At 46.1% G+C, this 26,498-nt stretch overlaps 1 protein-coding gene across 2 annotated transcripts in view; it reads right to left on the reverse strand.

Annotated features, from left to right (window-relative positions):
• The window catches only part of LOC138661488 (class I histocompatibility antigen, F10 alpha chain-like), a 36,315-nt gene that overhangs the window by 4,214 nt on the left and 5,603 nt on the right, over positions 1–26,498 (reverse strand). Inside the window, exons 2-7 of one of the 2 annotated variants that reach the window (XM_069746200.1) lie at positions 15,599–15,727; positions 13,752–14,012; positions 11,067–11,345; positions 8,806–9,075; positions 7,099–7,197; positions 3,546–3,575 (exon numbers count right to left, since the gene is read on the reverse strand). In XM_069746200.1, the coding sequence (XP_069602301.1) occupies positions 3,546–3,575; positions 7,099–7,197; positions 8,806–9,075; positions 11,067–11,345; positions 13,752–14,012; positions 15,599–15,727 (1,068 nt within the window). The remainder of the gene's footprint in view (positions 1–3,545; positions 3,576–7,098; positions 7,198–8,805; positions 9,076–11,066; positions 11,346–13,751; positions 14,013–15,598; positions 15,728–26,498) is intronic. The other variant, XM_069746201.1, reaches the window with a different exon arrangement.

Consider the following 26,498-nt stretch of genomic DNA (forward strand, 5'->3'; position numbering starts at 1 on the left):
AGGGTCTGCCTGAGGGGTGCTGCCTTATACTACAGGGTCTGGCTATAGAGTTGCTGCCTTATACTACAGGGTCTGCCTATAGGGTGCTGTCTTATACTGCAGGGTCTGCCTGTGGGGGTGGTGCCTAATACTACAGGGTCTGCCTATGGAGGTAGTGCCTTATACTACAGGGTCTTCCTATGGGGGTCCTGCCTTGTACTACAGGGTCTGCCTATGGGGGTGCTGCCTTATACTCCAGAGTCTGCCTATGGGTGGTGCCTTGTGCTATAGAACCTGCCTATGTGGGTGCATTATACAATACAGATTAGGCCTATGGGGGTGCATTATACTATATGGAGGCTTATGGGGAGTGCATTATACTACATTTAGGATGATCTGTTGCATTATACTATAAGGAGGCTATCTAGGGGGGCATCATACAGTGTGGAGATTACACTGAGGGGGCCATCGTCCAGTGTGGGGATTACAGTGAAGGGGCCATCATACAGTGTTGGAGCCATCAAACAGTTTGGAGGCTACTAAGGGGTCAGTATACTGTGTGGGTGGTACTATACAGTGAGGGGGCATTATACTGTGTATAAGAGAGCATCATACTGTGTAGGGGAGCTGCACACGGGGCAGACTCAGGACAATATTAAATTTAAAGTGGGCACTTATTGTTATAGGGGAACTCAGGTTACTGTGACTGTCAAAGGGGCACACAGGGCATTATTACTTTCTAGAGGGTAATATATGGGCACTGTTTTCTAGGGCACTTGCACCCGGCATTACTATACTATTCAGGGTTTCTTTAGAATTTAGAGGGCACAGAGAACCACACAGCAGGTGCAGTAATAGGGACACATGCAGCAGCGGCTCAGTATTGGGGTATCAGGTGCAGTAATAGGGACACATACGGCAGCAGCAGCTCAGTATTGGGGTATCAGGTGCAGTAATAGGGACACATACGGCAGCAGCGGCTCAGTATTGGGGTATCAGGGGCAGTAATAGGGACACATACGGCAGAGGCGGCTCAGTATTGGGGTATCAGGGGCAGTAATAGGGACACATACGGCAGAGGCGGCTCAGTATTGGGGTATCAGGTGCAGTAATAGGGTTACATACGGCAGCAGTGGCTCAGTATTGGGGTATCAGGTGCAGTAATAGGGACACATACGGCAGCAGCAGCTCAGTATTGGGGTATCAGGGGCAGTAATAGGGACACATACGGCAGCAGCGGCTCAGTATTGGGGTATCAGGTGCAGTAATAGGGACACATACGGCAGCAGTGGCTCAGTATTGGGGTATCAGGTGCAGTAATAGGGACACATACGGCAGCAGCAGCTCAGTATTGGGGTATCAGGTGCAGTAATAGGGACACATACGGCAGCAGAGGCTCAGTATTGGGGTATCAGGTGCAGTAATAGGGACACATACGGCAGAGGCGGCTCAGTATTGGGGTATCAGGTGCAGTAATAGGGTTACATACGGCAGCAGTGGCTCAGTATTGGGGTATCAGGTGCAGTAATAGGGACACATACGGCAGCAGCAGCTCAGTATTGGGGTATCAGGGGCAGTAATAGGGACACATACGGCAGCAGCGGCTCAGTATTGGGGTATCAGGTGCAGTAATAGGGACACATACGGCAGCAGTGGCTCAGTATTGGGGTATCAGGGGCAGTAATAGGGACACATACGGCAGCAGCGGCTCAGTATTGGGGTATCAGGGGCAGTAATAGGGACACATACGGCAGCAGAGGCTCAGTATTGGGGTATCAGGTGCAGTAATAGGGACACATACGGCAGAGGCGGCTCAGTATTGGGGTATCAGGTGCAGTAATAGGGTTACATACGGCAGCAGTGGCTCAGTATTGGGGTATCAGGGGCAGTAATAGGGACACATACGGCAGCAGTGGCTCAGTATTGGGGTATCAGGGGCAGTAATAGGGACACATACGGCAGCAGAGGCTCAGTATTGGGGTATCAGGTGCAGTAATAGGGACACATACGGCAGAGGCGGCTCAGTATTGGGGTATCAGGTGCAGTAATAGGGTTACATACGGCAGCAGTGGCTCAGTATTGGGGTATCGGGGCAGTAATAGGGACACATACGGCAGCAGTGGCTCAGTATTGAGGTATCAGGGGCAGTGATAGGGACACATACGGCAGCAGTGGCTCAGTATTGGGGTATCAGGTGCAGTAATAGGGACACATACGGCAGCAGTGGCTCAGTATTGGGGTATCAGGGGCAGTGATAGGGACACATACAGCAGCGGCTCAGTATTGGGGTATCAGGGGCAGTAATAGGGACACATACGGCAGCAGCGGCTTAGTATTGGGGTATCAGGAGCAGTAATAGGGACACATACGGCAGCAGCGGCTCAGTATTGGGGTATCAGGGGCAGTAATAGGGACACATACGGCAGCAGAGGCTCAGTATTGGGATATCAGGTGCAGTAATAGGGAAACATATGGCAGCAGCGGCTCAGAATTGGGGTATCAGGGGCAGTGATAGGGACACATACGGCAGCAGCGGCTCAGTATTGGGGTATCAGCAGGATGAGGAGTTTGTGCAGGTTGGGAATAGATGGTGATGGCTGGAATATGAGAAGTGAAATGTGTATTTGTTGTTTTCTCTGCAGACGAGTTGTAGCTGGAAGAAGTTGTCATGTCGGTCTGGGCCAGAAGGAAAAGACAGGAAAAATGAACGAATCTATCAGAAAGATCGTCAGCGGTAAGAGACTCTCTATAACTGTGCTGTGATCTCTTATATGCTCTGTAGGGCTGGTATCTACCACTGACCATATGGCGGTAATATCCATGTTGGTCGTTATATAGAGATTATCTTCAGTAACAGCGCGGTCATCTGCTGAGGTTCTCCTCCACTATTAGGGCGCGTCACCCAGGTGTAATCAAGGTTACCTGGTTAGGGGCCCACTCAGAAGCTTCGCCCCCCCTGAACCAAAACCCTTGACAGTGATTATACTATATACTCCACCTCCTGCTCTCTGTACTACATGTCCTGTACTGCTGTCTTTTGTACTGCATACAACTCTATACTTGTGTGTTTAGATCAGGGGTCCCCAACTCCAGTCCTCAAGGCCCACCAACATGTCATGTTTTCAGGATTTCCTTAGTCTTGCCCAGGTAATAATTTCATCACCTGTGCAATGCAAAGGAAATCCTGAAAACATGACCTGTTGGTGGGCCTTGAGGACTGGAGTTGGGGACCTCTGGTTTAGATAAGTAACAGAGGGCGCTGTCACTGAGAATTCATGTGAAATGCTCTCCCAGACATCCCTACCTCCAGTTTCCAGAGAGCTACAATATTTAATCTCCTCTGAACACGTATTTTATATGTTGGCGATGGAGCCATTGCTTGCACTATATCATTTAGCTTTGGTCGGCTCAGTAGGTTTCTGGGCCTTTTCTTAGACACTTGCACCCGGACTGTGACATGACTATTATAGAAATATGAAAATATGTTCTGGACGTGCAATAAATGCACCGTATATAATAACTGCATGCTATACATGCAGAAAAGAGCTGCAGAGAACAATACTCACTGATGGCCGCCGTGTAATTTTCCCTTTTTTCTGAAATAAACAGATGAGGTGGAATTAGAAAACAGAAGTCAAGTAATTCATCAGAAATCTTAATAAAGGCTTCAGTCGTAACATCATAACCACCTGCCTAATTCTATGTGGGCCCCATTATACTGTACAATCAAAATAGTTCTGACTGAAGCTGTAATTCATTGTCTCCAGGCCATGCTCTTCGATCAATCCACAATACTATCCTACTGCTCATTGTAGAAGCTTTCAGAGATGGATGTGAGCCAATAATCAACAAGGTATCATAGCAGCAATGCTCTGCGTGTCCTGCCGCACAACGGGGACACCTCACCGGACCTGCCATATACCAAGAATACCCCACAAGACCCACCATATACCAGGAACACCCCACAAGACCCACCATATACCAGGACCACTCCACAAGACCTGCCGTATACCGGGGACACCCAAAAAGACTCACCATATACCAGGAACACCCCACAAGACCCGCCATATCCCAGGAACACCCCACAAGACCCGCCATATACCAGGAACACCCCACAAGACCTGCCATATACCAGGAACACCCCACAAGACCTGCCGTATACCAGGAACACCCCACAAGACCTGCCATATACCAGGAACACCCCACAAGACCTGCCATATACCAGGACCACCCCACAAGACCTGCCGTATACCGGGAACACCCAAGACCTGCCGTATACCAGGAACACCCCACAAGACCCACCATATACCAGGAACACCCCACAAGACCCACCATATACCAGGAACACCCCACAAGACCTGCCGTATACCGGGGACACCCAAAAAGACTCACCATATACCAGGAACACCCCACAAGACCTGCCGTATACCAGGAACACCCCACAAGACTCCCCATATACTAGGAACACCCCACAAGACCTGCCATATACCAGGAACACCCCACAAGACCTGCCGTATACCAGGAACACCCCACAAGACCTGCCGTATACCAGGAACACCCCACAAGACTCCCCATATACTAGGAACACCCCACAAGACCTGCCATATACCAGGAACACCCCACAAGACCTGCCGTATACCAGGAACACCCCACAAGACCTGCCATATACCAGGAACACCCCACAAGACCTGCCATATACCAGGAACACCAAACAAGACTCCCCATATACTAGGAACACCCCACAAGACCTGCCATATACCAGGAACACCCCACAAGACCTGCCGTATACCGGGAACACCCCACAAGACCTGCCGTATACCAGGAACACCCCACAAGACTCCCCATATACTAGGAACACCCCACAAGACCTGCCATATACCAGGAACACCCCACAAGACCTGCCGTATACCGGGAACACCCCACAAGACCTGCCGTATACCAGGAACACCCCACAAGACTCCCCATATACTAGGAACACCCCACAAGACCTGCCGTATACCAGGAACACCCCACAAGACCTGCCGTATACCAGGAACACCCCACAAGACCTGTCGTATACCAGGAACACCCCACAAGACTCCCCATATACTAGGAAGTCCCCACAAGACCTGCCGTATACCAGGAACACCCCACAGACTCCCCATATACTAGGAACACCCTACAAGACCTGCCATATACCGGGAACACCCCACAAGACCTGCCATATACCAGGAACACCCCACAAGACTCCCCATATACTAGGAATACCCCACAAGACGTGCCATATACCAGGAACACCCCACAAGACCTGCCGTATACCGGGAACACCCCACAAGACCTGCCGTATACCAGGAACACCCCACAAGACTCCCCATATACTAGGAACACCCCACAAGACCTGCCGTATACCAGGAACACCCCACAAGACCTGCCGTATACCAGGAACACCCCACAAGACTCCCCATATACTAGGAACACCCCACAAGACCTGCCATATACCAGGAACACCCCACAAGACCTGCCGTATACCGGGAACACCCCACAAGACTCCCCATATACTAGGAACACCCCACAAGACCTGCCATATACCAGGAACACCCCACAAGACCTGCCGTATACCGGGAACACCCCACAAGACCTGCCGTATACCAGGAACACCCCACAAGACCTGCCGTATACCAGGAACACCCCACAAGACCTGTCGTATACCAGGAACACCCCACAAGACTCCCCATATACTAGGAACTCCCCACAAGACCTGCCGTATACCAGGAACACCCCACAGACTCCCCATATACTAGGAACACCCTACAAGACCTGCCATATACCGGGAACACCCCACAAGACCTACCATATACCAGGAACGCCCCACAAGACTCCCCATATACTAGGAACACCCCACAAGACCTGCCGTATACCAGGAACACCCCACAGACTCGCAATATACCAGGAACATCCCACAAGACCTGCCATATACCAGGAACACCCCACAAGACCTGCCGTATACCAGGAACACCCCACAGACTCGCAATATACCAGGAACACCCCACAAGACTCCCCATATACTAGGAACACCCTACAAGACCTGCCATATACCGGGAACACCCTACAAGACCTGCCATATACCAGGAACACCCCACAAGACCTGCCGTATACTGGGAACATCCCACAAGACCTGCTGTATACCAGGAACACCCCACAAGACCTGCTGTATACTGGGAACATCCCACAAGACCTGCTGTATACTGGGGTCACCCAACAAGACTCACCATATACCAGGAACACCCCACAAGACCTGCCGTATACTGGGAACACCCCACAAGACCTGCTGTATATCGGAAACACCCCACAAGACCTGCTGTATACTGGGAACATCACACAAGACCTGCCGTATACCAGAAACTCCCCACAAGACCTGCCGTATACCAGGAACACCCCACAAGACCTGCCGTATACCAGGAACACCCTACAAGACCCGCCCTATACCAGGAACACTGTACAAGACCCGCCGTATACCGGTAACACCCCACAAGACCTGCCGTATACCAGGAACACCCCACAAGACTCGCCATATACCAATAATACCCCACAAGATTCAAAATATATCGGGAACACATTATGCAATCAGCATTCTATAAATTTCCATTTGTTTGCATTGTTCTTTACTTTAAAATTTGTTTAAAACAAACTAGCATCTGACATCTGTGAATGTTTTTAATTAAAAAAAAAAGTTATGCAGTTTTCTGTACAAAATATTCCTGATGTTTTTCAGGGGATGTTTGCTGTCAAGTAAATAATTTTTTTTTAACAGATACTGTACTTGTAATTGTAAAAATCATGTACAGGGGATGTCATAAAAATAGAAAAGAAAAAATGGAATTTTCTTTACATACCAACCAGAAGAAAATAAATATAATACACGGTAAATGTATTTATTTTATTATTCACTGTAGTGGAATGAGCCGTGCCCCAGAGCGTCCGTCATAAGACTGGGACACATTTTTATCCTCTGGAACGAGGCTATAAAGTCACCTATTGTATGACAGCAAGCAGAGATCTTGAAGAACAGATATAAAGGATTGGTGACGCCTTGAATTGTGGTGGTCCGGTTGCGCTGAGCTCTTTATCGCTGACACTTACTTTTGTATATAATGACTCCAGCAATGACAGAAGTTAGAACAGAAACGATGATGACCCCTGCTCTGAGGACCGGCCGAGGGAAGACGACGTGTGGAGGTTCTGAAAGGTGAAAGGAAGGAATGATGAGATGGTTGATGCATGTAGTCAATATAAACATGGACATAATATGCTAACATGTAACTGCTACTATTACTTTTCTCCACCACATTGTCCCACAATGCTCTGAACACATCGCAGTGATCGAGCTGCGAGAGGTTTGTGCAGTTTCGCCTTGGCTTTAGATCCAGGGGCTTTACCAGGAGGCGACTTGTATTATTTCACCGTTTATGTTTAGCTGTTATATTCCTGGATTATCCCCATTAGTAAAATGTGCTTCATTATTGACAATGTCGTCCAGCGCACATCTTCTCACTTGTATGCAATCCTTGATCAGCCGTGTGAGGGTGCATACTGCTATGTGCACATGAGGATTTCATGGTGCCGGTGCCAGGAGCGGGCGGGCACGTGACCACAAGTCACTTACAATAAATCTAGTACTACAAGTTATGGGCACTAGATTCTGTGATGGATGTTGTCGTCTGATTGCTGCATGTGGTATCGGAAAGGAAGTTTTCTCCTAATACCGGGCTATTAGCATCGGCCTCATGGGGGTTTTGCCTCTTGTTAGGTTACAGGTTGCACTTGATGGATGGACGTCTGCCTACCTGTAACCTTAAAAATGATAAAACTATTAACTAATATTGTATCAGAAATCCAGTGTAAGATTTCTTGGGCAGATCCAGATTTTAATCCATCTTTTTGGTGTAAATCACCTTGCGTGTTACTGCACAGTTTTGCATGTATGTATAAAGCAATTGTAGCTGTGAAGAGTCTAAAAATGGCGTATGCCTGGAAAAATGAAATGATTATTCCGCAAAAAACCTTGCATACAGGATAAGGTATAATTTTTTGATTACTGGAGGGCCAACTGCTGGGACCCCCATACTGTGGCTCTGCAGCCCTGTCTTCAACGTAGCAGATGTGTGCATGGTCGGCCTCTGTGCTACTCCTTGTTTACGGGACAGTCGGAAATAGCCATGTACAGAGATCACCTCTGCTGCATTCAAGACAGGGCTGGCGCCCCCCATCCCAATGTCGGGATCCTTAGAGATCCCAGTGGTCGGACATCCAGTGATCTGCAAGTTATACTCTATCCAAAGGATTAGATTTGGCGCTATAAAAGGTCTACAGTCATGCAAGATGCGCCAAATCTAACACCGTCATAAATTTGGTGTATTCTCTAACTTCTGAGTACTATGGTATTAACCCTATGTTCCTCGGTGCGCCCTTTTTATTATTTGGGCTCCTGTGTTGAATATATTTGTTCTAGGGAACACTGTCCTTTTACAAGTCCAATGGTCTTATGAATCTTTGAGCCCGATCTTTCCTGGTATCCACTGATCCAACAACAAACGGTAATTGATTTGTTTGTCACTGATCATATCTGAGCATCGTCTGCTGGCAGCGAAGCCACTTGTGCTACCAGCGGATGTTCTGCGGAAATAAGGTAAATGGAATGGAGAACAAACGATCAAATTAATGATCGTTAGTACAAAACCCACACAATAATTGCAGCATGTAAATGATAAACCAAATGCCAATCATCTTCCCGATTGTTGCTTCTTACTGGCAACTTATTCACCCATAAACAACCACTATTAGCCCTACCCCATTGTACAAGGAGCGGCTCCTCCAGGCTGCTGTGATCCACATAACAGGAGTAGCTGTCGCCATCTTTGGGGGTCACTCCCGCGCTGACCCTGATCTGATAGGTGCCGTCAGGATTGGGGAGGACGTTTGTGGTCTCATAGGAGTGAACCTCGTCCTCCCCGTTCATCCACTTCACATCCACAGGTCGGGGGTGAAATCCGTACACCTGGCAGTGAAGCTTTGTGACGTCTCCTGATTTCTGATGTGTCACCTTCGCCCTTGGCCGAACTAAGAAGATGAGAGAAAAATTTGAGGTTTTTACAGTGTCGGATGCATAAAGTTCTCCGATGATTTCCTTCTGGTCATTCTCATTTTGGGACAAGCAGGTTTGTTGCTTTTTGGCATCAACTTGATGTGATGGAGAGAGACCCGGGATAGAGATCGATAGCGGATAGGTGAGCCCACCATTGTTGTGAAAACTCCAAAGCCTCCAACGGCCCTAAAACACATGAGTGACTCTATTCCCTTTTCCTCACACACTAATCTTCTCCACTGCTCTGCTGTCACACACTATATGTGCAGTTTATTCAGTGTTTTATGGCTTTCTCTCCATATCTTTATAGCTAAGCTGTGAGCTGAGGCGTCCTCTCCCTATCCATATTCACCACAAAATGGCTGGTGTTATCATTTATTGAGCAGGGAAGAGGAGGAGGTGAGTTGCAACATTGTGAATGGTGGATCCTGTGTTATCTACTGTATATAAATAGAGGTGTTATCAGTCATTGTACAGGAGGAGGAGGTGAGCTGTGACATCACCTATTGTGAATGGTGGATCCTGTGTTATCTACTGTATATAGAGGTGTTATCAGTCATTGTACAGGAGGAGGAGGTGAGCTGTGACATCACCTATTGTGAATGGTGGATCCTGTGTTATCTACTGTATATAGAGGTGTTATCAGTCATTGTACAGGAGGAGGAGGTGAGCTGTGACATCACCTATTGTGAATGGTGGATCCTGTGTTATCTAGTTATCTACTGTATATAGAGGTGTTATCAGTCATTGTACAGGAGGAGGAGGTGAGCTGTGACATCACCTATTGTGAATGGTGGATCCTGTGTTATCTACTGTATATAGAGGTGTTATCAGTCACTGTACAGGAGGAGGAGGAGGTGAGCTGTTACATCACTTATTGTGATTGGTGGATCCTGTGTTATCTACTGTATATAGAGGTGTTATCAGTCATTGTACAGGAGGAGGTGAGCTGTGACATCACCTATTGTGAATGGTGGATCCTGTGTTATCCACTGTATATAGAGGTGTTATCGGTCATTGTACAGGAGGAGGAGGTAAGCTGTGACATCACCTATTGTGAAGAGTGGATTTTGTGTTATCAGCTGTATATATAGGTGATATCAGTCATTGTACAGGAGGAGGAGGTGATCTGTGATATCATCTATTGTGAAGGGTGGATTTTGTGTTATCAGCTGTATATAGAGGTGTTATCAGTCATTGTACAGGAGGAGGTGAGCTGTGACATCACCTATTGTGAATGGTGGATCCTGTGTTATCCACTGTATATAGAGGTGTTATCGGTCATTGTACAAGAGGAGGAGGTGAGCTGTGACATCACCTATTGTGAAGAGTGGATTTTGTGTTATCAGCTGTATATATAGGTGATAACAGTCATTGTACAGGAGGAGGAGGTGAGCTGTGATATCATCTATCGTGAAGGGTGGATTTTGTGTTATCAGCAGTATATAGAGGTGTTATCAGTCAGTGTAATCCTGCCTCTGATAATAATGAGCCGGCTGATGGGTCATCCTGAAAGTACAGGAAGTGCGAGTCTAAAAAAAACCTAGTGGTCAGTGTAAAGATTACAAGATTGCTACATTTTGTTTTGTTTGTGTTTTTTAATTAGGATTGTGAATTAAGGATTAATTGTAAGAATTGCAACTTAAAAAATAAATGTAACAAAAACCCAATTTAAGCATTAGGTAATATCTGATGGCAGCTTCCCTTTCAGTCTTTTTACTACTCCTTTACTAACAGATACTGAGAACCTTTGGACACTTTTCATATCAGACATTCCCCCCAAAACCTTTTTGAGATACAGAGATACATTGTTACCATCAATTTCTAAATTAGGTATTTTTAAAAAATAAAATGGAATAAAATATATCAATAAGAGATTTCTGGATCATTGAATTCTTATTTTCTTTACGTTTTATACAGAGCTTCGACTTTTTTGGCATTGGGGTTGTGTATTAGGTGTTATCACCTCTCCGCTCCAGGTCTTCTCCCCCGTACACAATGTATCTCCGCAGCCTGTCGATACATTCCTGGGTCAGATAATTTCGGATCCTTTCTCCCGCTCTTACATCCGGGCTGTTCCACCTCTGTGTGGTGATCTGCGCCTCGGCCATTGTCGGGATAAAGGTTCCCGTCTTTGTGTCCAAGTACATGAACTCTTCCCCGTCGTACCTGAACTGCTCATAACTTATGATGCTGCCGTCATCTCTCAGCTCGCAGCTGTGCATCAACTGCGCCAAATGGAAACCTGCACACGAGAGGGGGACAAATCACTCAGCAGACGTCTGGGACGGCGGGTTACATGAACGTCGGCACAATATTTTATTGCAGATTTCTTGTATATACTTCTGAGGCACTAGTTTATCATACTTGCCAACGCTCCAGGAATATCTGGGAAACTCTTCAAATAATAGAGGAGATCTACCAGATTCCTGGAAGAATTAGCAAATTTCCCAGATGTTGAAGATGCAACACAGGATCTCCTAGGAAGCAGCGCTCGCCCTGTGCTTGAGATGGGACAGGTACGTAATGGCGGCTCCATGCAGGATGGGAGCCTGCCGACAACAATTTCACCTGGATGTGCATCCTCGGACATACATTTAGGTGACGTGTATTGCAACTCAGAGACCCGTCGGCTTCCTGTGCTGCAATACACTCCGCCAACCAATCAGAGGCCGGCAGCTGACGTCGGCCTGCAAGTGACACGTGGTGCACGGTAGTGATGTCATGCGCTGTCCGTGTCAGCACGTAGAAGTTCACTGCCGGCTCCTGCGCGTCTGCAGAAAACGGAACAATGTACCAGGATGCAGAATGGGGGACGATATACTAGAATGGCGTCATTGTACCAGGATGGAGGACATTATACCAGGATGGAGGACATTATACCAGGATGGGGGCCATTATACTAGGATGGAGAACATTATACCAGGATGGAGGAGGACATTAGACCAGGGTGGGGGACATTATACCAGGATGGAGGACATTATACCAGAATGGAGGACATTATACCAGGATGGGAGACATTATAACAGAATGGGGAACATTATACCAGGATGAGGACATTATACCAGGATGGGGGCCATTATACTAGGATGGAGAACATTATACCAGGATGGAGGAGGACATTAGACCAGGATGGGGGATATTATACCAGGATGGAGGACATTATACCAGGATGGAGGACATTATACCAGGATGGGAGACATTATAACAGAATGGGGAACATTATACCAGGATGAGGACATAATACTTGGATGGGGATATTATACCAGGATTGGGGACATTATTACATGGGGGCGAACATTTATGTCTTTATAGGGTCTAGAATCTTACAAGGGCCCATACATCTGATCAACATGCAGGTGGAGGCCCAGATTCAAATTCTACACCGGGGCCCATCGGACTTTATGTACACCACTGGGTGTGGATTGCTAAAAAAGATGAAGCAATTAGGCAAATAAACTGTTCTTGGCTGTAAAAAGCACTTTTGTAGATAAAGTAGAGAAGTCTACGTAAGGCTGGTTTCACACGTCAGTGGCTCCGGTACGTGAGGTGACAGTTTCCTCACGTACCGGAGCCACTGACACACGTAGACACATAAAAATCAATGCATCTGTGCAGATGTCATTGTTTTTTTGCGGACCGTGTCTCCGTGTGCCAAACACGGAGACATGTCAGTGTTCGTGGGAGCGCACAGATTACACGGACCCATTAAAGTCAATGGGTCCGTGTAAAACACGTACCGCACACGGACATTGTCCGTGTGCAGTCCGTGTGTCGTGCAGGAGACAGCGCTACAGTAAGCGCTGCCCCCCCACTGGTGCAGAAGCCGCGATTCATATGTTCTCTCCAGCAGCGTTTGCTGTAGAGAAGATATGAATATTAGTGTGTAAAATGCAGATCCAGGTCCCTCCCCCCCCCCCCCCCCGCTGTGATTAAAATACTCACCTAGCTTCCGGATCCCTCGCCGCAGCGTCCTCTTCTGGCCGCAGCTTCTCCTGTATGCGGTCACGTGGGGCCGCCGATTACAATCATGAATATGCGGCTCTGCCTCCCAAAGGGGCGGAGCCGCATATTCAGTACTGTAAATGAACGGCCCCACGTGACCGCATACAGGAGGTGATGCGGCCAGAAGAGGACGCTGCGGCAAGGGATCCGGAAGCTAGGTGAGTATTTTAATCACAGCGGAGGGGGGTGGGGCGCACAGGGGGTGGGAGGGGGTTGATGACCTGGATCTGCATTTTAAACACTAATATTCATATCTTCCCTGCAGCAAACGCTGCTGCAGGGAACATATGAATGGGGCTTCAGCACTGTCTCCGGCACGCTCCATGTGGTACCCAGTGGGCACACGGGCGGCACACGTGTGCCGCACGTGTGCCACACTGATGTGCCACGTGTGCACACGGACACACGGACAACTCCAGTGCCGTTTTTGTACGGTACTGGAATTATCTGGACGTGTGAAACCGGCCTAAGATACATTTACCGTCTACTAATACAACCCCTATGTAATATGGATCTACTGGGTGCCCTCATCCTATTGGTAACATATAGCCCAATGTGTCACGATGTGTAATGAGCAGTGAACATGCAGAATGCTTACTATATATATATATATATATATAAATACACAGTATATTGTGTGTCTGACCTCCGGTGTGATTGAACCTTTTCATTACTATCTTCACTTCATGTCTGAAAATATCTTCATTTGCTTTACAAGTCAGTGTTTTTCTCAGCCATTGCTCGGGTCTTTCCTTCTTCAGCCACGGAGCCACAGGAACAGATTTGCCAATGTCACTATTGTAGATCTCAGTCTGCTCACTATCCAGATATCCCACGATGGAGAACTCGGGTATCCCGTATCCCGGAGCTGAGACCCCCGTGTAGTAATATCGCAGAGAGTGACTGTCTGAGGAGGAAGAGCAGACTATGACACGGATCACGTCTAGGGTGGGTTAGCAAATGAGTTTTTAGTAATATTCAATATTGCAATATCACAAATTTCATAGCATTAAAATTGCAGAAAGTCAAAGAGAAAAGAAGCAGAGATGACCACCTGCTCAGGCCTCCAAAACAAATGCACTGGCAGGGTGCAGCAGACCCGATTAATGATGGCTAAAACACAGGTGCAACAATACCGATCAAACAACCACTTTCAATCCAGTGTTGGCTGCTTGGTATTTTAGTGCACAAAAAAGATAAACGATAATAGTCTGATATGATTGTTTATGATGACCTCATTGTTATCGGCTTCATATGTTTATATGATTTTTTTTTTTTTGTCATTTGTATATACTTTCGTTGTTTTGTACTGGTTGTACTCTTTATTTTGTTTATGTTGTTATGACTTTGTAGTGACTGATGAAAGTCCTTATGGACTGAAACGTTTCAAGTGCTACAAATAAATCAAATCTTTCGCCGCTTAAGTTGAGTGCTAGACTTCTTTCTATTTGGAATGGGGATCATGACCTTGGATGTATGGGTAAGTCCTGGTGATCACGCGGGCACAGGAGCTGTGCAGGAGCAATCTTCGCAGGGTGTTTGGCTTACATGACAGCAGAGACCCGGTTGTCACTGCCAGGAACAGTGCCTGCACCACCCCCGGCTGTTTAACTCCCTAACCCCCCCCCCCCCCCACAAAAAAAGAAATATTCCTGGATTGCTGTTTTTTTTACATTCTACCTCTCAAAAATCAGAATAGAAAGCGATCAAAAAAATGTTGTGACAGAAAATTATACCAATAAAAACATGAACTAGTCCCACAAAAAAAAAGGTTGTCACATGACTGATGGCAGAAATATGGAAAAATTATAGCTCTGAAATATGGCGATGCAAACTATTATTTTTGCAAAGAAAAAATGTTTTCAGTGTGTGACAGCAGCCAAACATAAAACCTGATGTAAAAAAAGACAGAAATCTGGTTTCGCTGTAATCACACCGACCTGAAGAATAAAGTCATCTAATCACTGATACCGCATAAGGAATGGCGTAAAAAAATACCGTAATTAAAACTAATTGTTCACCTGCTGTTGGTTTGTCCGTTCTGCCTCCCAAAGACCTGCACTGAGCACTTACACCGGGGTTTCCATGTAAATCTCTGAAGTATGTGATTCAGATGGAAGCTCTGGTGGGCGATTCCCAATAATGAGGCAGATGGAGGCACTGTGGACGTGGAGCGCCCCCGTGGGCAGTGGGGTACTCGGTACCGGGTACTTCGGTTCTCAGGGGGAATGTCACGGTGGCTGACCCGGTCCGTTGGCCTTGGGACGTCCGTGTTAAAGGGAAAAGTCTTTAAAGGGATATGTTCATGATGCCACCTGTGGTATTCGGTCAGGGTGACCAACGCTGCTAAGGGGTCCGCTGGGGCGATGTTATGGCGGCTAGATGGTATACCTTCCCACAGGTGAAGTGTATCCCCAGGGCTTCCCAGTGTGTAGATGGTGGAGGGTGAGAGGCGCAGTGAAGAACGAGGACACAAGATTGCAGTCTCTTTACCTTCTACTGAAGACTTCAGCATCCACAGTCCAGAGCACCAGATCACAGGGCAGGCAGAGTCCGGCCGGTCCGAAGGCAAATCCAGAGTCCCCCTTATCCAGGTGGAAATCAGTAGCCTTCCTCTAGCGCCTGGGTGTTGTAGTACCTTACTGCTAAGCTTCTCATAAGGTCCTCACAGATGTTGTAGATGTTATTGATGTTATGTCTCTCTCTCTCTGTCCCCCAGATGGATAGGACAACCCGTATGACCGGTGGCATGAGGCTTTTTACAGGGACTCTAACATGCCCCGGCCTCTTGTGGGTGCCACCTTGCCTCCTGGGTGTGGGCGGATCAGTAATGTGAAATTAGCTGTCCTGACGGTCTCTGGAGGAAGGCATAAAGGACTGTTGCTCCCTCGGTGTTCCGGCTACCGAATCCTGCGCCTCAGAAGGAGGCAGCCTGTATAGGGCAGAACTCCTTCTGGCATCCTCTCCTTTTGCTATGACTTCTCACTCTCTACAATACAGTTCTCTGTTCGTGTCCTTTCTTAGGAACTGCTGCACTTAGGGCAGGCGCAGCTCTGTCACCTTCCGTCTAGGCCTCTGACAGGCTCCCACCCCTGTCAGGGACCAACTACCTGAGCCAAGCTCAGACAGCAACTGCCTAACTTCCTCTCCAGGCCACCAGTTTTACCTATGCGTGAAGAGTGCCCAAATAAATAGGAGCATAGCTCCCCCTGGTGGACTGGAGTATGAAATGTGTTGTATGTTGGTGTTACCTGGTAAAGAGATCTCCTTTATTGCCTTGAAACGTAACATCACTCCCCCTAGAGGAGAATGATATTACTGCAACGACCAGGACCCTGGGGCGCTGCAGATGCCATCTGGCCTATGATCTGTGGGTATCTGTATTTTTAAGCCTGCTTAAATCGCAGTCCACCAGTTTTGTGCATTTCTGAAAAGGACAACACTGAACAGAGGCCAAACTGAATCCAGAGTAACTCAGTTGCCTCATTATAGTGAATGGATCCCTTGGGGGTTTCATCTTAATTACATCACTCGGAGATTTAGATGCAAACCCCAAAGAAAGTGCTCAGCGTAGAGCGCCGGATAACTGTGATCCAAAACGTTATATAAAATGTTCCCAACAAAAGCTTGTAATCAATCTACAAAAACGCAAGTCCCCACTGAGGTCAATCATCTGTTAACGGAAATATAGGAGGCTTTCTGTAGCGGTTAGAGCCCGCCAATTTACAGGTGCATGTCTCCAGAAGCACGAGCTGGGCAAAATGTACTAGGCAATACAACATACTGGGTACTACAATGTGCAGGCACTACAATAGCAGATTTGCAATTTTCTCTCTGCAACATGCACTTCTGCCTGTTTCTGGAAAATACCCATGGTGTCAAAATCGTCACTACACCTGTAGATAACTTCGCAAAGGGGTACCATTTCCAAAATGGGGTCACTTGAGGGGGATTCTGCTTTTCTGGCACTTTTATTGGCTCTGTTCATGGAATCCGCCAACTATTCTCATTATCTATTTGTCAAGTCTCTCCGTATGGCTAAGCAGTACTGCACAGCCACACAAGGGGCATTTCCACATTTAGCAGAAATTGAGTGACACATTTTGGTGCCATTTTTACCCATTTCCCTGTGGTAAAATGTTAATTTTTTGTCTAAATTATATTTCTGGTAAAAATGTAATTATTTTTTCTTCACTGCCCAATGGTATAAAATTCTGTGACACACCCGTGGTGTCAATGTGATCACTGCACCCTTAGATAAATTCATTGAGAGGTGTACTTTGTAAAATGAGGTCACTAATGGGGGGGTTCTCCCGTTCTGGCACCTCAGGGGTTCTCCCAGTGGGTCATGGTACTTACAAACCATAACAGTAAAATCTTCACCATAATATGGCGCTCCTTCCCTTCTGAGCTGTGCACTGTGCATGAAAAGTAGTTCCCAATGACATGTAAGGTATTTGGCAATCAGGAGAATTTGTACAACAAACTGAGAGGTCCACTTTTCCTAAAACAACATTTTAGTGTTAAAAATGTTATAACAATTTGTGAAGCACAAGTGGAGTCAATATGTTCACTGCACCCCTACTTGAATCCATTGGGGGGTATAGTCTGTAAAATGGCTCTGCCAATGTGACTTGACACCCTCAAACCATTCCATCAAAATCTAAACTCCAATACGGCACTTCTACCCTTCTGGGCTTTGCACTGAGCCTAAAAATTGGTTTTCGACCACATATGGGTTATTGGCGTACTCAGGAGTAATCGCGCAACAAATTGTACCATTCATTTTATCTTATTCCCTTTTGAAAATTAAATTGTAATTTTCTATTTACTCAGCCTAATGTTATACAATTCTGTGAATCATCTGAGGGTTAAAAAAGCTCACTACCCCACTAGATGAATTCTTTAACCCCTTCATGACCTTGGGATTTTCCGCTTTTCCATGTTCGTTTTTCACTCCCCTCTTTCCCAGAGCCATAACTTTTTTATTTTTCCGTCACTATGGCCATGTGAGGGCTTATTTTTTGCGAAACAAGTTGTACTTTTGAACTACATCATTGGTTTTACCATGTCGTGTACTAGAAAACGGGAAACAAATTCCAAGTGCAGTGAAATTGCAAGAAAAGTGCAGTCCCACACTTGTTTTTTGATTTTTTGATTGGCTTTTTTACTAGGTTCACTAAATGCTAAAACTGACCTGCCATTATGATTCTACAGGTCATTACGAGTTCATAGACACCAAACATGTCTAGGTTCTCTTTTATCTAAGGGGTGAAAAAAAATTCCAAACTTTGCTAAAAAAAAAAAAATTGCGCCATTTTCCGATACCTGTAGCATCTCCATTTTTCGTGATCTGGGGTCAGGTGAGGGCTAATTTTTTGCGCGCCGAGCTGGTGTTTTTGATGATACCATTTTGGTGCAGATATGTTCTTTTGATCGCCTGTTATTGCATTTTAATTCAATGTCGCGGAGACCAAAAAACATAATTCTGGCGTTTCTAATTTTTTTATCGCTACGCTGTTTAGCAATCAGGTTAATCCTTTTTTTTATTGATAGATCGGGTGATTCTGAACGCGGCGATACCAAATATGTGTAGGTTTGATTTTTTTATTGATTTATTTTGAATGGGGCAAAAGGGAGGTGATTTAACCCCTTCACCCCAAAGCCTGTTTTCACCTAAGTGACAGGGCCAATTTTTACAATTCTGACCACTGTCACTTTATGAGGTCATAACTCTGAAACGCTTCAACGGATCCTGGTGATTCTGACATTGTTTTCTCGTGACATATTGTACTTCATGATAGTGGTAAAACTTCTTCGATACGACTTGCATTTATTTGTGAAAAAAACAAAAATTTGTCGGAAATTATGAAAATTTAGCAATTTTCAAACTCTTAGTTTTTATGCCCTTAAATTAGAGAGTTATATCACATAATATAGTTAATAAACAACATTTCCCACATGTCTGCTTTACATCAGCACAATTTTGGAAACATAATTTTTTTTTGTTAGGACGTTATAAGGGTTAAAAGTTAACCAGCGATTTCTCATTTTTGCAACAAAATTTGCAAAACCATTTTTTTACGGACCACCTCACACTTGAAGTGACTTTGAGGGGTCTATATGACAGAAAATGCCCAAAAGTGACACCATTCTAAAAACTGCACCCCTCAAGGTACTCAAAACCACATTCAAAAAGTTTATTAACCCTTCAGGTGCTTCACAGGAATTTTTTGAATGTTTAAAAAAATTGAACATTTAATTTTTTTTTCACAAAATTTTTACTTCAGGTCCAATTTGTTTCATTTTACCAAGGGTAACAGGAGAAATTGGACCACAAAAGTCGTTGTACAATTTGTCCTGAGTACGCTGATACCCCATATGTGGGGGTAAACCACTGTTTGGGCACATGGCAGAGCTCGGAAGAGAAGGAGCGCCATTTGACTTTTCAATGCGAGATTTGCTGGAATTGAGATCGGAGCCCATGTCACGATTGGAGAGCCCCTGATGTGCCTAAACAGTGGAAACCCCCACAAGTGACACCATTTTGGAAAGTAGACCCCCTAAGGAACTAATCTAGATGTGTGGTGAGCACTTTGAACCTCCAAGTGCTTCACAGAAGTTTATAATGTAGAGCCGTAAAAAAAAAATTATATTTAATTTTCACAAAAAATGATCTTTTTGCCCCAAATTTTTTATTTTCCCATGGGTAAAAGGATAAATTGGACCCCAAAAGTTGTTTTGCAATTTGTCCTGAGTACGTCGATACTTCATATATGGGGATAAACCACTGTTTGAGCGCATGGCAGAGCTCGGAAGGGAAGGAGCGCCATTTGACTTTTCAATGCAAAATTGGCTGGAATTGAGATCGGACGCCATGTCGCATTTGGAGAGCCCCTGACGTGCCTTAACAGTGGAAACCCCCCACAAGTGACCCCATTTTGGAAAGAAGACCCCCTAAGGAACTTATCTAGATGTGTGGTGAGCACTTTTAACCCCCAATTGTTTCACTAAAGTTTAGAATGTAGCATTGTGAAAATTAAAAAATCATTTTTTCTTTCCACAAAATGATGTTTTAGCCCGCAATTTTTTTTTCTCCCAAGGGTAACAGGAGATAGTGGACCACAAATGTTATTGTCCAATTTGTCCTGAGTACGCTGATACCCCACATGTGGGGGGGAACCACCGTTTGAGTGCGTGGCAGAGCTCGGAAGGGAAGGAGCACCGTTTGAAATGCAGACTTAGATGGAATGGACTGCAGGTGTCATGTTGCATTTGCAGAGCCCCTAATGTACCTAAACAGTAGAAACCCACCACAAGTGACCCCATATTGGAAACTAGACCCCCCAAGGAACTTATCTAGATGTGTTGTGAGAGCTTTGAACCAACAAGTGTTTCACTACAGTTTATAACGCAGAGCCGTGAAAATAAAAAATATTTTTTTTTCCACGAAAATGATATTTTATCCCCTATGTTTTTATTTTCCCAAGGGTAACAGGACAAATTGGACCCCAAAAGTTGTTGTCCAACTTGTCCTGAGAACGCTGATACCCCATATGTTGGGGGGAACCACTGTTTGGGTGCACGGCAGAGCTCGGAAGGGAAGGAGCGCCATTTGAAATGCAGACTTAGATGGATTGGTCTGCAGGCGTCATGTTGCATTTGCAGAGCCCCTGATGTACCTAAACAGTAGAAACCCCCCACAAGTGACCCCATATTGGAAACTAGACCCCCCAAGGAACTTATCTAGATGTGTTGTGAGAGCTTTGAACCAACAAGTGTTTCACTACAGTTTATAACGCAGAGCGGTGAAAATAAAAAATAAAATTTTTTCCACGAAAATGATATTTTATCCCCTATGCTTTTATTTTCCCAAGGGTAACAGGACAAATTGGACCCCAAAAGTTGTTGTCCAACTTGTCCTGAGAACGCTGATACCCCATATGTTGGGGGGAACCACTGTTTGGGCACACAGGAAAACTCGGAAGGGAAGGAGCCCTGTTTTACTTATTCAAAGCAGAATTGGCTGGAATTGAGATCGGACGCCATGTCGCGTTTGGAGAGCCCCTGATGTGCCTAAACAGTGGAAACCCCCAATTATAACTGAAACCCTAACCCCAACCCTAACCCTAGCCCTAACCCTAACCCTAGCCCTAACCCTAGCCCTAACCCTAGCCCTAACCCTAGCCCTAACCCTAGCCCTAATGGGAAAATGGAAATAAATACATTTTTTTACATTTTATTATTTTTCCCTAAGGGGGTGATGAAGGGGGGTTTGATTTACTTTTATAGCGTTCTTTTGGCGGATTTTTATGATTGGCAGCTGTCACACACTAAAAGACGCTTTTTATTGCAAAAAATAGTTTTTGCATCACCACATTTTGAGAGCTATAATTTATCCATATTTTGGCCCACAGAGTCATATGAGGTCTTGTTTTTTGCAGGACGAGTTGACGTTTTTTATTGGTAACATTTTTGGGCAGATGACATTTTTTGATCGCTTTTTATTCCGATTTTTGGGAGGCGGAATGAACAAAAACCAGCAATTCCTGAATTTCTTTTAGGGGGGGCGTTTATACCGTTCCACGTGTGGTAAAATGGATAAAGCAGTTTTATTCTTCGGGTCAGTACGATTACAGCGATACCTCATTTATGTAATTTTTTTATGTTTTGGCGCTTTTACACAATAAAAACTATTTTATATAAAAAAATAATTGTTTTTGCATCGCATTATTCTGAGAGCTATAACTTTTTTATTTTTCTGCTGATGATGCTGTATGGCGGCTTTTTTTTTGCGGGACAAGATGACGTTTTCAGCGGTACCATGGTTATTTATATCCGTCGTTTTGATCGCGTGTTATTCCATTTTTTGTTCGCCTGTATGATAATAAAGCGTTGTTTTTTGCCTTGTTTTTTTTTTTTTTTTTTTGCGGTGTTCACTGAAGGGGTTAACTAGTGTGATAGTTTTATAGAGCGGGTCGTTACGGACGCGGCGATACCAAATATGTGTACATTTATTGTTTTTTTTTTTTTTTACATAAATAAATGTATTTATTGGGAAATGTTTTTTTTTTTTTTAATTTGGGGATTTTTTACAATTTTTTTTTACACATTCTATTTTTTTTTTTTTTACTTTCTAACATTGTCCCAGGGTGGGACATCTCTGTATTAGATCAGATCGTTGATCTGACACTGTGCATAACACACTATCAGATCAACGATCTGACAGGCAGTTTACATGGCTTTCCAGCGCCTGCTCTCAGCAGGCGCCGGCTAGCCAGGTCACTTCATGACCCGGAAGGAGTCCGGCGGCCATCTTGGATCCGGGGACTCCTTCCGGGTCACCGGAGCAACGCGATCTCATTGCGTTGCTCCGGTGGGAGAGCGCAGGGAGCCCCCGTCCCTGCGCGATCCCCCTCTATGCCGCTGTCACTACTGACAGCGGCATCAGAGGGGTTAAATGCCCGCGATCGGTGCTACCGCCGATCGTGGGCATTGCTGCGGGGTGTCAGCTGTCATATACAGCTGACCCCCGCACCCGATCACCGCGGCGCTCAGCGCGAGACCGCGGTGATCGGTGCGCCGTACTAGTACTGCTGCTGGCACTAATGCAGTGCCGGCAGCGCAGTACTAGTACGGCGGCTGGCGCGAAGGGGTTAAACTTTTATATTTTTTTTATTTTTTTCACATTTTTTTTTTTACTTTTGCCATGCTTCAATAGCCTCCATGGGAGGCTAGAAGCTGGCACAACTCGATCAGCTCTGCTACATAGCAGCGATCATCAGATTGCTGCTATGTAGCTTAATAACAGGCTTGCTATGAGCGCCGACCACAGGGTGGCGCTCACAGCTAGCCGGGATCAGTAACCATAGAGGTCTCAAGGACCTCTATGGTTACCATTCTGATGCATCACTGACCCCCGATCATGTGACGGGGGTCAGCGATGTGCTCAATTCTGGCCGCATGCGCCGGTTAAATGCCGCTGTCAGCGTTTGACAGCGGCATTTAACTAGTTAATAGCGGCGGGTGAAGCGCGATTTCACCCGCCGCTATTGCGGGCACATGTCAGCTGTTCAAAACAGCTGACATGTCCTGGCTTTGATGCAAGCTCACCGCCGGAGCCCTGCATCAAAGCGGGGGATCTGACCTCGGACGTACTATCCCGTCCGAGGTCAGAAAGTGGTTAAGAGGTGCAGTTTCCAAAATGGGGTCATTTGTTGAGGTTTCTTCTATTTTGGCATGTAAGGAGCTCATCAATTGTGACATGGCATCCACAATCTATTCCAGGCAAAATTAAGCTCCAGAATTTAGTTGGTCCCCCTTCCCTTCTGAGCCCTGCCGTGCACTCAAACAGTAGTTTTGCACCAAACATGGGGTATAAGTGTACTCTGGAGATATTACGCAACAAATTGTATGGTGAAATGTATCCTAGAACAACATTTTTGTGGGAAAAATATGATTTTTTTTATTTCTTCTGCTCAATGTTATAAAATTCTGTGAAGCACCTGGTGCTCACCACATATCTAGATGAATTCCTTGCGGGATCTAGTTTCCAAATGGGACATGGCATCCTCTAATGATTTCAGACAATTTTGTGTTCAAAAAGTCAAATGGCAATCCTTTCCTTCTGAGCTCTGCTGTGCGCCCAAACAATAGTTTTCCACCAAATATGGGGTATCTGCGAACTGAGGAGAAATTACACAACAAATTGCATTGTGCATTTTCTCCTGTTACTTTTGTGAAAATGCAAAATTTGGGGCTAAAATAACATTTTTGATTTTTGAGAAAAAGTAAAATTTTCGTTTTTCCCTCCACATTGCTTTAGCTCCTGTGAAGCAACTGAAAGGTTAATTAACTTCTTGAATGTGGTTTTGAGCAGTTTGAGGGGTGCAGTTTTTAGAATGGTGTCACTTTTGTTTACTTTATGTCATATAGACCCCTCAAAGTCACTTCAAATGTCATGTAGTCCGTAAAAAAATGGTTGTGTAAATAAGAAATTGCTGATAAACTGTTAATCCTTCTGACAAAAAAAATTATGTTTCAAAAATTGCGCTGATGTAAAGTAGACCTGTCGGAAATATTATTTATCAACTATTTTATGGGACAGAATGTTAGGAGTCGAGCTTCCTCTGCTGCACAGGGGGAATCTCGATCCGTCTCCGCTGCGGTCTCCCCTGCGGTCTCCCATTCTCCTCCAGCCGCAGTGGAGCCTGCTCAGCAGGGACGTCGATCCCAGCATCTCGCTCAGTCTGACTCTGTGAGAAGAGTTACTGCTGCTTCTCCAGCTTCTGCCTTTAAAGCCAACACTGGTCTGCAGCGAGCGGACTTCTCTGGGACTAAGTCCTTATCTGCACACACTGAGCATGCCCAGGGCAAGATCTCCCGTTGGAGATCGAGGGTCATGTGCTCAGGCTCTGTGGCACATTCCATTGGTCCTCTTGGCAGGTCTTGGAAGGGCAAAAGTTCTGTGGCCACTTCCTGTGCTGCAACTATATAAACTGCGCATGACCGCACGGCCATGCGCTAGTATTGTCTCATAATGCTATATGTGTGTGTGTAGATGAATGTATGTCGATGGATGAAAGCTCCTAAATATCCCTCCCTAGAGTTGTTGTCTGCTCGTGGATGTTGGTAGCTATCTAGCGCCCGACTAATCATCTGCACGATACACACATTACAGCGTCCTCTTGCTGTGTCCGCCTGTACGGCGCCGTGCGCTTGCCTTGCGCTTTCCATACCCAAGCCAGTGTGGTTGGTGGCGTCCGTCAGTGCGGCATTGCTCGCACTCCTGTGCATTTATATTTCTATATTTAGTTCCCTTCACACCCAGTTGCGGTGTAGTGCCAGCGAGGGTCTAATCGGACTTCAATCCCAGTTGGGGTTAAGTACGCTGACTACTCGCTCGCGCTTTAGGTGCGGTACCGCGATCCTGTGACTCAACAGGATTGCTCCCTTCATGCTGGGTGAGGTTGAACCCACGTGTATATACTTTAGTGTACCGCCATATTGTCTGTATTTACTAGCAGCAGGTTCTCACCTGCACGGTGGACCCCGGACTGCGAACGCATCTATAACACCTTTCTTGGTGCGTTCCGCCAGTCCTAACATAATACTAGCGCCAGGGTCTGGCTAGTAAATGATGGACGATCAGCGTTCACAGCGGTACATCCAGCAGCTGGAGGGAAGGTTGGCGGCTCTTGAGCGTTCAACCTCAGCTGTGGATGTCACTGCTGTCGCTGTTCAGGCTGCCAGTGTTGCTGCAGCCACCTTGTCCACTGCCGCTCCTGTCCCGACTCTAACTCGCCTCCCGCTTCCAGAGAAATTCTCTGGTGACTGTAAGTCTTGTAGGGGTTTCGTGAGTCAGTGCTCTATCCATCTCGAGCTTCTGGCCTCTCGTTTCCCTACAGAGCGGGCTAAGGTGGGATTTATAGTGTCTCTTCTGTCGGACAGAGCGTTGCAATGGGCTACGCCGCTATGGGAGCGTAGCGATCATGTGGTGCAGAGTGCTCCGTTGTTTCTGAGCACTCTGAAACAGGTCTTTTTGGGACCTCGTGTCACCCATGATACGGCGCTCCAATTGTTGGCATTGACTCAGGGCTCGTCCTTGGTCAGTCATTTTGCCGTCCACTTCCGCACCTTAGCATCTGAGCTGGAGTGGTCGGATAAAGCCCTCATTCCAATATTTTGGAGGGGGCTGGCTGACCACGTTAAGGACGCCCTGGCCACTAGGGAGATTCCCGCCACACTGGAGGAGTTAATAACTCTATCCACTCGTATTGATCTCCGTTTTCGCGAGCGGAGGTTAGAGCGAGCCCAGTGTAGGCAGAGGTTTCGGCTGGCTCCCACCTTCGCCAAACCTTTGGAATCTCCAGACCAGGCTCCTGAGCCCCATGAGCCTGTGGTAGAGTCTCGAGCAGGATCTAAGTCCCGGACCGCTCGTGCACTCCAGATTTGTCATCTTTGCCAACAGTCTGGACATCTTGCCTCCAGATGTCCCCAGCGGTCGAGGAAACGTCAGCGTCTAGTGGTAGTTGGTGGAGGTGCACTAGACACGGCGACGTTTGCCTCCAAATTGTCCTTTAAGGGGACAATAACATTGGGCTCATCCTCTCACTCGGTAGAACTCTGCGTGGATTCTGGGGCGGAGGGCAATTTTATGTCTTCAGCCTTCGCCCAACGTCACGCAATTCCTCTGGTCATGCTATCTCAACCTGTAACAGTACGAGTGGTGAATGGGTCGACACTGCCCACACAGATTACACATCAAACTATCCCTTTTACTCTGTCCATGTCACCACCTCATCATGAGATTATATCTCTACTCGTCATTCCTGAGGGAATTGATGAGGTTCTCTTGGGGATACCTTGGTTACGGTACCACTCTCCTCACATC

The sequence above is a fragment of the Ranitomeya imitator genome, chromosome 2 (assembly GCF_032444005.1).
Source record: "Ranitomeya imitator isolate aRanImi1 chromosome 2, aRanImi1.pri, whole genome shotgun sequence".
Classification (NCBI taxonomy): domain Eukaryota; kingdom Metazoa; phylum Chordata; class Amphibia; order Anura; family Dendrobatidae; genus Ranitomeya; species Ranitomeya imitator.